The sequence below is a fragment of the Lepisosteus oculatus genome, chromosome 8, assembly GCF_040954835.1.
Source record: "Lepisosteus oculatus isolate fLepOcu1 chromosome 8, fLepOcu1.hap2, whole genome shotgun sequence".
In the NCBI taxonomy this organism is placed as follows: Eukaryota; Metazoa; Chordata; class Actinopteri; order Semionotiformes; family Lepisosteidae; genus Lepisosteus; species Lepisosteus oculatus.
In genome coordinates this window covers 47,824,627-47,840,178 of record NC_090703.1, presented here as the reverse complement: position 1 = coordinate 47,840,178, position 15,552 = coordinate 47,824,627, and the positions used below count along the sequence as shown (strand labels likewise).

Genomic DNA, 15,552 nt, shown 5'->3' with positions numbered 1-15,552 from the left:
ACATGGTGATTTGTAAAACAGCTCTCTGTAGCAAAGTGAGTATAATATAAATTTCCATGACTTGATGATAATTCTAATCTGAATGTTGTATTAGGAGTGCAGCCCAGGTACTGCCTCACAGTTCTTGGGTCTTGGTTCCAATCTGGACTTCTGTGTGGAGCCTGCATGTTCTCTGCACCTCCATGTTGTTTTTCTGTTGGTGTTTGTTTCTCCCTCCTTCCAGAGACACTGGCTAGGTCAATCGGTTTCTCTAATTCAGTTCAGTTCAATTCATTTTACTTTATCCATCCCAGTGTAGCAATTAGATTTGAATTGTTTTTGTGTGTTTTGGGTGTAATAGACTGGTTTTCAGACCATTCCAGTTTGCTGGGTGTAGTTCCATCCACCCATTTTCTAACCACTTCTTCCAATACAGGGTCACAGGGGACATGCAGCCTATCCCAACAAGCAACAGGTGCAAAGCAAGGCACACCCTGGATGAGATGCCAGTCTATCACAGAACGCACACGTTTGCTCCAGGGTCAGTTTCCCCAAAAGCCAACTAGTATGTCTCTGGAGCATCTGGGAGAAACTCATGCAAATACAGGGAGAACATACAAACTCCACACAGACAGCACCCAAAGTCTGGAATTGAACCCAGAGCGTAGTTTTCCCTTGCACGCTAAGAGTCTTGATAGACTCGGAGTAGTTGTGGCCATTACCGGGAATAAACGGCTTTCTGCACTCCTGTGAAAGTTTCGACAGGAAAAGGAGAAAAAGCCCCCTGCTGGCCATTTCTCTTTACTAATAGGCGTTCACTTTCGAGCACTAGAGGGCGAGTATGTCCTGTCCTTCCAGCAGTCTGAAATCTTACTCCTGCAAAACAGCGCTGATCCTCCAGAACTGATCATTAATCGCTGTTCCCGGGCAATGCTATCTAGGCTGCAATAAACAGAAGAAGCAGAAAATTCAGGAATTCTAGGAAGCAAAGGAATGTTATGAATGTGTGGAGTACATCAGCAGGAACTTGATCTAAAACAGAGTTTCTTCAGTGAGAGATTGCACAATTTGTTGTGATTCATTTATTTGCTTGTTAAAGTTTTGTTCGCGTTTACGTAACGGTGCACATGTTTTCTCCTTTGTGTTGCTCGAGTGGTTGTTAAATAAGGACCAGCTCATGAAAAGAAAAACAAAAACATATGGAGATGGGCCAGAAGGGAAAAACAGGGCAGTGCGTGATTCTAGATCAAGGCTCATGTTGTGGTAGAAATGTGAGCTTCGCTCTCAGAGGCGGCAGGCCATGCATCTTCATCTGACCCACTGTTTACCCAGTACCCAAGAGCCCCTGGGACCTTGGTCAAATAGTCTTGATCTCACCCAGGGGTCACATGTAGGGAAACAACAGCTGCTGTCTTGAGCCTTTGAGATCTTTAATTGAATTACACTGTTGTAATATACTCCCTTTGGTCTGGCCGAGGAATCAGCAGACAGCAGAGAATCCCACAGTACAGTCGATAGCGGAAATCCATTTGATTGTGCAATACGTTTGTTTCTTGCAAGCAGGGATCGTTTGGACATTCATCGGCAAGTGAACTGAAGGTGATGTGATAACTCTCCCTTCTCTCCGTGTGTCTCCAAATCCTGTCATCTAGAATTGTTTTTTTCCTCCTAAACTGCTAGTGCACCACGAGCATCCTCAAGAGCCCGTTTAGGTCCTCGGACACGTGAGAGCTTTAAACGCACTGGAAAGCAGCGAAGGCACTGGAAGGAATGATGTGTTGCTGGGCGGATCGGGATTCTGGGAAGACTTGGACACAAGGCTCCTGCGGGTCCTGGCCAGGGCTGATGTCAGCTGACGGAGTGCAGAATCCCCGGGATCGTCGCGGAGTGTTCTTTCTCAGGGAGCCGTGAGGCGGACACACGCTTGTGGGCTCCTCTCTTGTGATCACGCTGCCGGCGCTGCTGACGCCCGGCCGCAAACCTCCCGATTCTTGTGATCAACATGAAAGCCCGAGGTCAGGACGGAGGTCTGGCCTGTGAGTAATGGGTTATCTTCCCCTGCTCGTCTCACGCCACAGCAGGGAGGGTAGCTGCACACAAGCCAGAACAAGCACCCCTTTCATGGACTGCAAAATCCACAGCCGGCTAACAGCAAGCTGGAGTGTTCAGGGTCTATGCATTATTAACAAATGTAACTGTAATTGTGTCTCCAGCGCCTCAATCAAGGGTCCGCGACTTTCATGAGCACAGTGCTGACACCCCCCTCTTCATTTAAAAACACTCGGATATCTATTCCTCTGTCAGATGCAGATCAGCATCCTTGCATCCTTCAGACTTCAGGTTTCACACATGGGACACTGCTGTAGCAAGGGACGCTCGTGCTTTGACTAGTATTTGCCCCGTGAACTGCTTCCTGTGCGTTCTTCCTCCCTCGCGAGAGACGTGTCTCGTTGGAAAGAGTTCTGAGAATCGTGCTGAGGCCGACAGGCCCCGTTAGGAACGCTTCAGCCAAGAAGACCCTGAGGATCTGGATTGTCACCGAGTCCAGAAACGCCTTTCTCCCTTCTCCCCAACCTCTTTCCCTCACTTGCCTTTCCTGCCAGGCCAAGTCTGAGATCAACATGTTGTGCTCCTACGTTCTCTTCCAATACAAAAGTTTGGCTACAGCTGCACTTCTCCCTAACGGGGATAAACACCAATCATGAGCACAAGTGTATGCGCTCACAGGAAACAGCAGGCTGAGGAATTTTACAGCAGAAGGTTCTGCGGGAGTGCTTATGAACCGTCTCTTACTCTTTAGTGATGGCAGCTGCTGTGTTAACCTCATGTTTCCACCCCTCATAGCTCAATGAGGCCTCTCCACTCACCCATGCCCCCACTCACCTTCCTGAGCTCCCGCTCTGCTGGATTATCCCAGCTGGGCAGGGATGGAGAAGGAGGGATTTGGTAACAGCGCCAGTGCTGCTCCAGTCTCTCAGAGCCACACAGCACCAGCTCCAGGAGCGATCTGGCCAGATGCCTCTGTCACTCAAACCCGTGAGCAATGGGGTGCATGTTAAGACACACACACAAGCTATTGGATTACGGAATACAGGGGGACCTGTCAGCGATCGCATCTGCAGGACAGGGGGCTGGCGGCGAGGGCAGGAGCTGCACTGCCCTCTGCACCGATGGGTCTGAAGTGCCATGCAGTGCCGGGGGCAGGGCATGCAGTGCAAGAGGTCAGGAGGAACGCAGGAGGACTGCAATCAAGGCACAGACATCCCAGCCTCGCTGATACCTGCCTGAAGTCTGCACACACGTTTCAGCCTGGCTCCAAACAGAGACAGGCCCCGGTGTTTGAAGTCTCCACTTAACAAGAAAAAAAGGACTAATTATAAAGCATCCAATATTTTTGACTGATCACCACAGCTAAGGGATCACGTCCTGGGGCTGCAAACTCCTTAGTCTAGAATCCAAAGTCTTGACCGCATGTGACTCACCTACTGTAATTAAGCTGAGCCTCTTTAATTCAAATGTGTAGTTAGTTAGGTTTGTCCATTTCCTTACTCATTCTGCTTTCATTTTACCCTACGTGGCAACAACAGGGTCACACTGTTGTGAATAAGTTAGCGTTTGTTCAACACAAAGAATTTCTTTGAAGTATTTCCGGTTGTACCGATTTCTGTAGTGTCAACATGGGGATGAAAAAATGTGCTCGTTCATTGTCAGTTCTGGCACATTTCGCTAGTAGAAATCGCTATCGATCACCTTCCAGAAAGTTCTCTGAAACTGCGGTTGTATTCCGGCACAGAGAGAATAGTTACCCCAGGAAATGCTACTTGCGAGAATCAAAAGAGATGGAGGGTTAGGAACTGATTTTGGAGAGGGACAGAGAGAGCGCAAAGGCGACACTCCCGAGTTAAACTGCAAATCCTGCTGAAACAGCCCCTTGTCCAGCCTGTACAGAGAACCGTCTGGGCCGAGCTGTTCGCCTGCCAACAGAAAACACTTAACTCCCCGTTTTGGCAACTTAGCAACTTAGAGACGCTAGTCCAAAATCCACCAGCTAATCTAATGAGTGTTACGTGCCAGAAAAACCCCATAACAACGTATCTTCAAGAAATAAAGCAGTTTGCCCCTCCTGGACGTGATTAGCAAGTTAAATACGGCTTATTCAGGGCACGACAATGGCTCATTGCGTCAATCATAATGAGACCTTGGAGGGGGACTGCAGGGGCTTCTTCTCTTAACAAGGAAGGATTCTTCCTGTGCCTTACATAAGCATGCACTCCCTAATTTAGGGCAGAAAAATGCATATAAGGACTTTGAAGCCCACCTAAGTTGTTCGTTACTGTTAGTGGTGCTTTAGCACTTTCGAAGGGTGTTCCCATCCACCCTTTGGGTTAACAAAAAAAAAGAGTTTTGATAAACATCTCTTGTACACTTTCATTTCATTGCCACAGGGAGCCCTCACTGTGACAAACGTCAGTGATGGAAATGGGGGCTCTAAGTCCTGTCACTTCCTGTGTCTGGTCTCTGAAGAAAGTGGCTGTGAAACATGAAATGGCTGTGAAATTCACGCCCGTCTGAGTTCAGTAATCACGATCGGGTGAAAAACAGTTGCCGTGGGTGAATTGGGATCATTGCTCCACAGGCCTTATTGATGAGTGCGCTGTAAGGCGAATCAGGACTAGGGGAAGCACTTACATCGATTTACTTCCTGGTGACAACAGGAAGTACTCAGTCCTGAGAGCAGACATTCAGTGAAATTAGGACAAGGGGGCACATTTACATTTGTTTACTTCCTGGTGACATGAGGAAGTACTTCAGTCCCGAAAGCCCACCACAATATAATGCATAAAAACAGATTATATTGTTAATTCAAAACTTGTATTGACAATGTAGCCCTAACCCCAGTCCATGGCGCACGTGGGTGTTCTTCCCACTTAGCGTTAATTCAGCAGGTTACTTTCCAATGGGCTTTTTACCACTCCTTCAGGCCCACATGTCCCCCACTTCAGGTTAGTGTAAGGCCATGAGTCTGCAGAGCCCAACGCCGACTGGGGAAACAGCACTGTACAGACTACACACACACACAAGCTCTGCTTAATAGCGCCGAATAAACACACTTGTTTTTCTAGGACATGTTATTTTTTAATTACCTCTCTTTCCAAACAAGTGGTTAGTGTGAGTCAGCAAAACAGCCCTCTACTATGACCTAGAACGCCACAAAAAAGTGCTCGTGTTTTTTTTTTTCTAGGAAGCCTGCGTGTCCCTCCACAGTTAAATCTGCACACACAGTGACTCAAACCTTTGAGCATTTTACAGCCAGTACAACACTGAATCTCCTCACACAAACGTGTTGCTGTCGGGCTTCTGTGTGATTACAGGGACCAGGGACAGGGAAGTTCCCCTCTGCTATCTGCCAATGATTATATCCGTTGTAAGACAGTTTTGTTTTGTTTTTAATCATGGTTTGAGGAAGTGTGTTACAACTTTTTGGCGGGTATGTTTCCGAGCTGAGATTCTGTGCCGGAATCTGAATTGTCTTTAAACAGGTGAGAGTGAGCAAGTCTGCCAGGGGTGGTTATCAACACGCAGGGAAAGCAACATCCCCCAGAAAACCTGTGTCTTTTGTTTCAGAATCTTACATTCCACAGCTTGTGGTTTAATGACCAAAGGTTCACTGGAAAAAATGCAGATAATTTTTATGGCATATTAATCTGGGGCAACCACAATGTCTTATTGTTTTCAGAGACCAGATGGTGTCTCAGAAAGTATTTTTAACAGGGGTGTGGGCAGGGAGGGTTAATGTCCCTGTCAGTAGAGTGTGTTGGAGGGTTTGGGGGTACAGGCCCTTGGCCAGCCCCTGCTAAGCTGGCGTCATGGGGTTCAAACAGAAGGCTAGACATCTATCTCGTCTCCCCCACACCACCACAATCTCTGTCTCCACAGAAACACAAGCCTTTGCTGCTAACCTTGTTAAAGATTTAGTCGGCGAAGTTTCACTCTGCTATATCATGGAAGAAGCACTACTATCATTATCCAGTACTTGGTGAAAATGTTCGGAGGACAGATGAGAGCTTTTAAAGACATCCAAGGTCTTCTAGTAAACCAATATCAGAAATGTTTTATCCTCTCTGTACAAGAAGAATAATTTATATAAAACTTATCAATGAACACCTGTCACAATTAAATGCCCAGACATTGTATAAATGTGTAAAGTACTTGAAATAATCCACTATTTCTCAGTAAATATAACTGGATGCTCTTTGCCAGTTTGTACTGTACAGTTTGTTTGTTCTCAGAGTAATTTACAAAGTCAGTGTGGACTGAATTCAGCTCCTCGTAGAACCTGTGACTAAAAAAACCTTGAACTGTACTTCAAGTATGACCACTGTTTTATTGAGTTTTTCCAGTGCAGTTTCAGATCTCCCCATATTCCTGTTTACTTTATTTCTTAAATCCATTTCCCCTTTTCTCTCAGGAGCTGCAGCTCCACTCCAGATGTTCGGAAAATGAGTCTCCACCACCAGTACAGTGGATGACCAGGGATAACACCTTGTAATTCCAGGCTGCATGCAAGGGCGTGTTGTAGTTTAAGGTTAAAATATCCACCTTCCTGTATGGACAACTGCAAAATAAGGAATGTGCAGACGTGAAGTTTAACAGATGTCAAAGTCACAATCCTGTGGCACTTAAAGGAAAATTATGCAATCAAACAAAAAAGTATAGTACACTATGAATATTTTGAAAATAATACTGCATTGGCCTTTATTATGCTGTATGCTCCTTGCAGCGTGAGTGCTCTATGCAGACAATACAACACTGTTGTGTTTGCGAATGTTTGCAGTCTGAAGTCTTTTCTTGCTGCCTCATTTGCTCACAGGGCTGTCGTTTCTTTCCCAGTTCACACAAACCTCATAAACGCATCTGTTTTACATTGTCTATTGTGAATCAAAGTGTGGAAAGATTTTCAGAGGTGGAGACAATATCTGCCCTGCAGGAGTCTTCAGACATCCTGTGTTTTTCAGTGGAGCTGCTGGGGTGATGCATGTGAACTTGATGAGACTGTTGATTTGTGCATTTTTGATAAGAACGTCTATCTAAAGGCTTATTTACAGTACACAGTAGGGCAGTGTGTTTGGAGAACAGTGCAACAGCAGATATAGAGCATGAGCACAGATATGCAGTTCACTCTATTCCATAATTTATTCATCCAGTGGCAGAGAAACGTGTTCTCACCGTTTGGCAAACACCTACAAAGAAATGTATGGCATCTGGAAGATTTCTGATTTTGCAGCGTTTATTCACAAATTGTATTGAATATTTTGGTCTCAAAAGGCTCCTGAGAGACTCCGTTTGCTTGATGGAATACCTTCCCTTTCTCCAATGAAGACTCCCTGGAAGTTAATCAAGCCAAGTTTCACATATTGTCAAACAAAATCTCTGAAAGATCCCACAGAAGTTTTGACTTCTTCCGAGGCTTTTAGAAAGATGCCATTTGTGGAAAGAACATGTCGTTTGGGTAAACATAAAAAATACACCAGTGCAAAAACAACCAGGACCTCTGATGGTTCCACTAGAGCAATCATTCCACCAACACCTTCAGCTTCCTGACAGGAACCAAACCCTGTGGACACGACCTGGACTCTGCTTGTGCTACAGACCACTCGGCTACAGATTCCCAAAGGCAGTATCAAAAGGCAATTTTTTTGTGTGGTGCATTCCAGCAGGGAAAAAAAAAATTGCTGGATGTGAAACCTTAATCAGATTCCCAGCAACACAGCTGTACCCCCTTGCCCTGCCCAGCCACCTCCTCCAGGCGACCTCAGTCAGAACTGGGATTCGGACAGGAGCTCCCTGCCGTTGCTGGCTGTCCTGTGCTCGTCCCCGCTCCCCCCCTTCGTGGTGCTGGGGGGGCTGCCCTTGGTGGACAGGGGCTGCTCACTCTTAAGCGTGCCGTCGTTTTTCGCCGGCGTCTTCCCCGTGCTCAGGGACTTCTGGAAGGACTCGGAGGTGAAGTAGTAGACGAAGGGGTCGAAGCAGCAGTTCAGCGTGGCGATGCAGAGGGTGATGGGGTACAAGGTGCGGGCGAAGCGCTCCAGCCAGCAGCTGGCCAGCGCCTGGGACCGCACCATGGCGTAAAGGAAGAGGACCGAGTTGTAGGGCACGAAGCAGACCACGAAAATGGCCACGTGCACCACGATCATCCTCAGCACCCGCTCCTTGTTGGTGCCGATCTGGCAGAGAGTGGCCGGCTTGCGCAGAGTCCGCAGGACCATGGAGGAGCAGCCCAGGTTGAGCAGCAGGGGGATGAGGAAGCCCACCAGCTCGATGAAGATGGTGATCTTGGACAGGTAGGTCCTCCAGGTTTTCTTGGAGAAGCCTTCGAAGCAGGTGGTGCTGGAGTTCGACACGTTGGTGGTGGAGAAGAAGGAGACGGAGATCCCGCCCCCCAGGACCAGCAGCCACACCCCCGCGCACATGATCCCCGCGTTGCGCCGGGTCCTGACGGCCCGCGAGCGGAACGGGTAGACGATGGCCAGGAAGCGGTCCACGCTGATGCAGGTGAGGAACAGCATGCTGCCGTAGATGTTGGTGAGGAACGCCGTGCCGGAGACTTTGCACAGCCCGTCGCCGAAGGGCCAGTGGCGGTTGAGGTTGTAGAAGATCTTGAAGGGCAGAGTGAAGACGAAGAGGAGGTCGGACACGGCCAGGTTGGTCATGAAGAGCGTCGTCTCGTTGCGCAGCTTCATCCGGAAGCAGAAGACGAAGAGCGAGGCGCAGTTGGTGATCAGGCCCAGGACAAACACCACGCTGTACACGGCGCCGTACAGGTTGTACTTGAAGGAGTCGTCGATGGCGCAGTCTTCCGGCCGTTCGCCTCCGCTCTCGTTCAGGCCAAGGCTGGCCATCACAGGGGGGTCAGTAAGGTGGTCAGCAAGGCAGCACGGGGACCCTCCTCCTCCAGCCCATCGTGTGTGCAGCCCCGAGCAGCGAGGACCCCCTTCTGGACCAGGAGCGCGCAGGCAGCCCGTTTCTCTCCCGTGAAGTCCCGCGGGGCCCGAGTCCCGTCTGTATCCTGCGGAGCACAGGGAAGAAGCAGGGCTGAGGTCAGCACGTCAGCACGGGCTGCTCTCAGAAACCACCGAGAGTTTGCAACACTCCACCCGCCTGCCGGATGTTACATAGGTCAGCCTTTCAGTTTTTGCAATAATGTTTCTCCCATCGATTTTCTCATTTCATGCCGGAAGCAGCTGGTTTCAGAGAGCTTGCAAAATAAAATCAAAATACGGCGTGCATTGCGGACTCTTAAATTAATGGGAGGGGGTAACGAACGCTCGGGAGGGATGACAACAACCAACTTCAGTCAGACTTGGCAGTCAGTAATTATCAATCACTCCTCACATCATTTCCTCTCCTAAAACACCACAAATACTGTACGTGATCCCCTTCTCTCCTTCGCATCCCAACTCCACCCCATCTCCACCTCTGCAGCGGCCCCTTGGTCACTCCTCTCTCTGCAGGGGGGTCCCAGCCTCCTAGTCCTCTGGCCAGGAGGTCAGCCCTCAGCCACGCGGCTTCAGCCAAATCATGACTCAACACTCCATAATCCTTTCTGTGCGCTTACTTCTTGGGTGTTGTTATACCTAGTGAAATAAGCTGCAAGAAGCCTTTTTCCCCAGCACTTGCCGATGAGCTCCTGCTCATGCCCCTGCCTCTGTCCTGGCTCGGTGTGGATATAATGTACCCCTGCGAAGCCACATGTGCCTGTGTCAAGTGCGACCTTCGGCAGCAGGTCCTTGTGCTTGTTGGGCCGAGTTCTCAGAATCCACTCTATTTCCGCTTTGTAGCAACCGCCAGTGTGTGGACGCGGAGCTGGTAACCTGGCCCTCTGCCCAAGGGCTGACTGAGACCACAGTCTGCAGTGCAGACAACCCTGTAACCCATCAGACTGTCAGGGCCATCTCCACATTAGAGCCTGAATTGTTCTGTGTATTTATACAGAACGTATGAATTGCGCTGTGGCCATCTTTTATGCTGCACTTCAAACAAAACCCAGGAAAAGAAAAATACATATACACTAGGACTGAAAAAAACACTTTCCACAAAGATGATGCACTAAGACAGACGCTACAGGACTGTCTCCAATCTCCTCTTTTATTTCCGACTATATTAAACGTGCTGCTGAGAGTAGACACTGATAAGAACAGCGGTGAACCATGACCAAGTAATTAAATAATTACATCCAATCAAGAGAGTGGGGAAGACTTAGCAAACAACAGCAATAACAAAAGGAATGGCCTGGTTTGGGCAGGAAGTAGAGGTCTCTCAGTGGAGGGGAAGCAGACAGTCTCCTAGTCTTGAGCCCCCCCTCCTTCCCACCAGCCTCTCTGTCCTGAAGGGCTAGGGGATTATTTGAAGTTGCGGTGCCTCACCCAGATCAGATGACTTGAACTAATCCGTTCCCCCTTCGTGCCGAAACAAAAAAAGCCCGGCCGTGTTCCCCAGACATTAGTCTTTAAACATAACAGCTGTGCTGCCTCTGCTCTGGCCCTGGTTGAAATGTTTTCACACCGGCCACTCGGCGCAGTGCGTGCATGTGGGGATCGAACTGGTCTGTGCACATGTTTTCACTTCTGAGTGTGTTTTTATTTTCATTTATGCAAGTCAAAGAGTGAGTGTGCGAGCATGTGAAGAAGAGATTTTTTTTTAACAGTACAGCCCTCTAAACCTGTTCTGTAAACCGCTGTTAGGAGTTATGTTATTTCTGTGTTAAAAGTTACTCCCCACTGATCTTAGTCTTGTTCCAAAGCATCTGGAGTTAGCTAATCACCTAACAACCTACAGGCGTTCACAGAGCTGTAAATGGAGTAGCACTCCTGCCATTGTTGCTCAATCCCCAGGGCTTGACTTAAAAAAAAACATCTACAGTATGGATCTGATGCTCAAAAACACGCAACACAAGAGGCTGAAAAACACTGTTCCAGATCACAAACAACCAAGAAAGGAACTGGAAAGCCACTCTCTTCTTTCAGCAAAAATAAATATTTCTTTTAGTAAAATTTACAAGATTGGCAACCTGAAACCTTGTTTAATGTGCCACGAATCCTCCAGGACTCAATGCTTCTACCAGTATTTTTAATAGCCTTTCTTTCCAGACGATTAAAAGATCACACTTTATTTTACTGTAGGAGAATCCGTTCTCAACATCCATTATCACTCACCAGTGCCATGCCAGAATGTACACTCAGCTGCCCCGGTAGCTTTTTTGGGGGGAAGGGGGTGGCACAGCGTACTCGCATTCAGGCAGCTGTGAATAATGTTCCTGGTCCATTACTGAGCGCCACAGGCTTCACACAATGTGCTTACTGTAATGGTCTCTTACGAAAGGCGACTTCCAACATGCTGACTGTATTGGGCAGCTTTCCACTTGCTCCCTGGCTGGCCTGTGAGCTGGCTTGTCTTCCCTCTCAAGGTCTTATCAGAGCCCAGTGTCAAACTGTAACTGTCTCACCTCCCACCTCCAGTCGCACGTGAGTGGGTCCGACAGCAGGGACGGGCCCCCCTCCCACAGCGACTTCAAAGGCCCCAGAGGGGCCTGAGGTCTGTCTCTCTCACACTCCAGAGCTGTGGAAAACTGCTCCAGCGCGCAGGGGTGCTGGAAAGACCCGCGGCTAACGAGCAGACGAGGGGCCGACTGCTGCGGTCAAGCATCATCAAGCATCGCTGGCGAGAGAGCGAGGGACTGGAGGGATCTGAACCCCTGCTTTTGTTTCTTCTACGGGACATGCGGATTCATGCTGACCCACTTTGTTAATGGGGTGACGGCTGTGGACCTGAGTGCTGCAGTTTCCCGTCAGTCCAGCACACACACAAATAAATCTGTGAATAAGCCATGGGAATAGGAAGTGTTTTTCCTTCTCCGCCATGTCTGCCATGTCTCTGGACAGGCACATGGCCCTCTGAGTTTTGTTTCCTAGCTTAATTGGTTCTGTTACTGGCTCCTCGTCTTTTCTTACAGAATAAAAGCTGAAGGTTTAATTAAGCGGCAACTCTTGATTCAGCCTGCGCCAGCGAGGAAAACAGTTCAGGCCTGGTACTGTAAATATTTACAGTAAATCCCATCAGGTGGGTCAGGATTGGACTGAGGGGGTGTGTGTGTGTGTGGGGGGGTACAATCAGGCTCGCCATTGGTGATAAGAACAAATCTGAAGCCACAGTCCCACTTCCTCCTATGAGTGGCTGCTCCCTGTCACCAACAGGAGCCACTTGCTAGGGGTCCCAGCCAGCAACAGCGGTGATCTGTGTTGGGGGTCCGAGCTTCACAGTCTTTCAATGAGTGGGTTTCCAACTGCTACTACACCACTGTGGCCTTCCCGATACGAGCCTATAGACCTGCAGATCTCGGCCTTTCCTTTTGTATTTATTCAAGTTGCAGCAGTAACCTGCGCTGAAGAAAATGTAAGCCCAGAGGAAGCCTTTGCTCGGCAATTCATAGATAATATCCACCGGGATAAGTTCTGCGTGCTCTTAAAACTGTTCTAGTTAGCTTTCAAAGAGGGTCCTGTACAAAATAATGATTAATTGATTGGTACACGCTTGATCAAGCCCCCCTGATCTGCCTGCACTGTCAGCTGGTTCAAAAGTCTTGTTCTTCGGCAGCGTACTGACCAGTGGGGCCCTCAAGCGTAGTTAAGCACAGCACATGTGGCGCTTCTCTTTGGCCCAGGGAGACCAGCAGCATGGCTCTGTGGGTTCATTACTGCATACTGTAGGGTCCCAGAAAAAACCCCAGTCCCCAGCCCACATCTCTCCTGCCCAGCGTCCAGATGTGCTAAAATGTGGAGGCCCTCTGGGGGGGTCGGACCCCAAACAGTTGCTGGCAGAGGGGGCACGGCTTTGTAATTCGCGTACGGCCGGCTGGTACCCACAGTGTAATGTGGACTGGCAGGGCTGGCCAGAGAGAGGAAGGAGCGAAGGAGGGAGGCCGTAGGGGCAGAAGGGTGCTTGTTAAGTGTATTACAGACACATGTGCACACAGCAGTTAACATGGCTGTGGGGGATGTGTCACGGATCAAAGGCTTCTCTCCCGTCCTAAGTAACACTTGCACGTGTTTCAGACAGTGTTACAAGGAGTGTAGCAAGGAGGACCAACATACGGGTTTACTGTACATGAGGTACATGTTTTATAGCCGCAGCTCCGAGCTCTGTGAAACCTGCTCCGAAAACAGACTCCAGCTGTCCTGTTCTTTCATTCCACAAGGCTCCGCGCCCCCGGGTCAGTCACGGGGAGACCGCCCAGCCCGAGACCCCGATATCCGCCTGCAAGGAGCTGCAGTCACAGTCTGTGCGCCGCCGGTTCATTGTTCCCATGCGATCGGTCGAAAACCCTCTCCCTGCTCTGCTGTGCCCGTTTCTGCACGAATTATCTCAGGTTGTAAAGTCCAAATAATTAGTTTCAGATCACAGCAACCGGGACATTATAATACAGTACAGTGGATGTCTCTTTGGGATTCATTAGTAATGTCACATACTGTACATGCAATCAAAACAGATTGTAGTCAATTATTTATAATAATAATAATAATAATAATAATAATAATAATAATAATCGGGGAAGTATTCTAAATTATTATTCTTGCAGAGATTACCAATGTTACTTGATTGTATTGTAACATGTTACATATCTGCGTGCTACAATCCTCGATTCCGTTAACAGCGATCGTGCTCTGTTTACGTGCCTTCCCGTTGATCAGCAGAGACCGAAGCTGTATTGAACTCACCCCCGTCGTTCCGCTCAGTCACTCCCGGGTTCCATCACTCTGGGTTAAGCCGTCAGCTGCGAGAAACCGGCACACTCGGACAATGAAGGCGCGGAAAGGTTCCCCATTTGGAAATAAAACCATTCTAAAAAAAAAAAAATCAGCTACAAGGATCAGCTTCAGTTCATTCTGATTTTCACGTTAGCGCAAGACGTAGCGTCCACGGAGAGAAATAGAGGGGAAAACAGACGTGAGATTCCAGCTGACAAGGATACGCGAATGTTAATACCCCGAATCGCCCGCTGCACTGCTGGTCCGAGTCTCTTGTTTCTTTGGCACGGAGCGGAGATGGAAGTTGGGGAGGTGGGAAAAAAAGGGAAAAGCTGAGCTCCACTGCACGGACGCCGTGAGTCTCCGTGTGTGACGGCGTGCTGTCGTGCTGCTCGCTGTGGAGACTGGAGACTGAGCACAGGAAACTGGACAATAACACGTCCAGCGCCGAACGGGGAGGGAGAGGGGGGTGTCAGTCTGTAGGATATGCCTGTCATTGGTTAACTCTAGGGGGGTAATGGTGAGGAAATCGGGGCGCTCTTGAGTAGCGTTCTCCAAGCCACACCGAGTGTCTCCCCCAAAACACCGTGTCGAGTGTTCACGACGATGGACTAAAAATCCCTAATCCGTTTAAGACCAACAGAATGGTATTTATTCACCCTGGCTAGACCTACCCCGTGACTCCGGAATTTCTGTTATTTATCCAGAAATGTCAGAGGTGCTGCCTCAGACGAAATGCCATTGTTTTATCGTGGCTTTTGTTCATTTCTCTATAAACGCTCCAGCTTTGTCGATTTAGGCGAACAGCCAGATGACAGCACCTGCTACATGACACAGGACTTGTAAGGAGAGGATGCGGTTTTTTTTTATTCCAAACCATTAAAAAAAAAACTCGTACAGTATGCACACAAACACAAAACATATTGTTAGATTAACCCGCCATCGTTTATGTTTTAAAATGTCTTGCTTATAAACCCAAACATATTGCGCATGCCACATATGAAAATTAATATTTCTTTTAAATCCGGCATTATATAAAAATACAGAGGGGCATCTGACAGACGAATTTCATTTCCACTGATGAAGTACCTGATTTGGAAGCTCAGTTTTAAGGTTTCAAATGAACTCGAAGGTGTTGATCTTTCAGGGGGCAGACCCTGTAACCCCTGCCCCCAGTATGGACGCTACCAGCAGCTGTAAGAGTTCCTGCTGTAGACCTGACTGTATAAAATATTCCATCCCACCGTCAAGGAAAGGAAGTCAGTCATAATTAAAAGCCCCAAACAAAGTTCTGCTCAGCCACTCCTTTATTCTACGATACAGTACCTCCGTACCGATCCTTCTCAGCAGGATTTACTAAACATTTCCCCTGTTTCTTCTTGCTGTCTCTCCTTCCCTTTCTCTCTCTGTCCTCCCTCCCTCCCCCCGCTCTCTCTCTCTCTTTCTGCTGGGGCTGCTGTGCTTCCTGTTGTCCTGGGTCAGACAGAAGAAGGTTCACCCTTCTGCTCCTGAGCAGATTGAAGCACTTCGTCATGTTCTGTCAGGGTGGGGAAACCCTTCTTCTTCTTCCTTTTCTTCCTGACCGTCACGGCACTGTTACAGCTCCTGCGTCTCGGCGGTGTCCCTAAATATAAGCTCCCCCCCGGCGTGTTTGCGGAGAGGCCGGCCGGCCCTCGGTGAGGCTCGGTGAAGTGCGCGGGAGAGCTGCTCTGACAGAGGGGGGTGTCCTTGGGCTGCGCTGAGCGTTTCATCTCCCCTACAGTAGCTCTGG

General features: G+C 48.7%; 1 protein-coding gene across 1 annotated transcript; it reads right to left on the bottom strand.

Moving 5' to 3' along the window:
* Positions 1 to 5,090: 5,090 nt before the first annotated feature.
* LOC102692207 (lysophosphatidic acid receptor 4) lies at positions 5,091 to 14,356 on the bottom strand. The gene is made up of 2 exons (XM_015351804.2): positions 13,752 to 14,356; positions 5,091 to 9,046 (listed from the first exon to the last, which is right to left on the bottom strand). Exon 2 carries the CDS (start codon positions 8,877 to 8,879, stop codon positions 7,797 to 7,799), a length of 1,083 nt encoding a protein of 360 aa, XP_015207290.2. The 5' UTR covers positions 8,880 to 9,046; positions 13,752 to 14,356; the 3' UTR covers positions 5,091 to 7,796.
* Positions 14,357 to 15,552: the final 1,196 nt, after the last annotated feature.

Bases quoted from the DNA above. Each gene is read 5' to 3' on its own strand.
- LOC102692207 (XM_015351804.2), bottom strand. From the start codon at position 8,879: ATGGCCAGCCTTGGCCTGAACGAGAGCGGAGGCGAACGGCCGGAAGAC.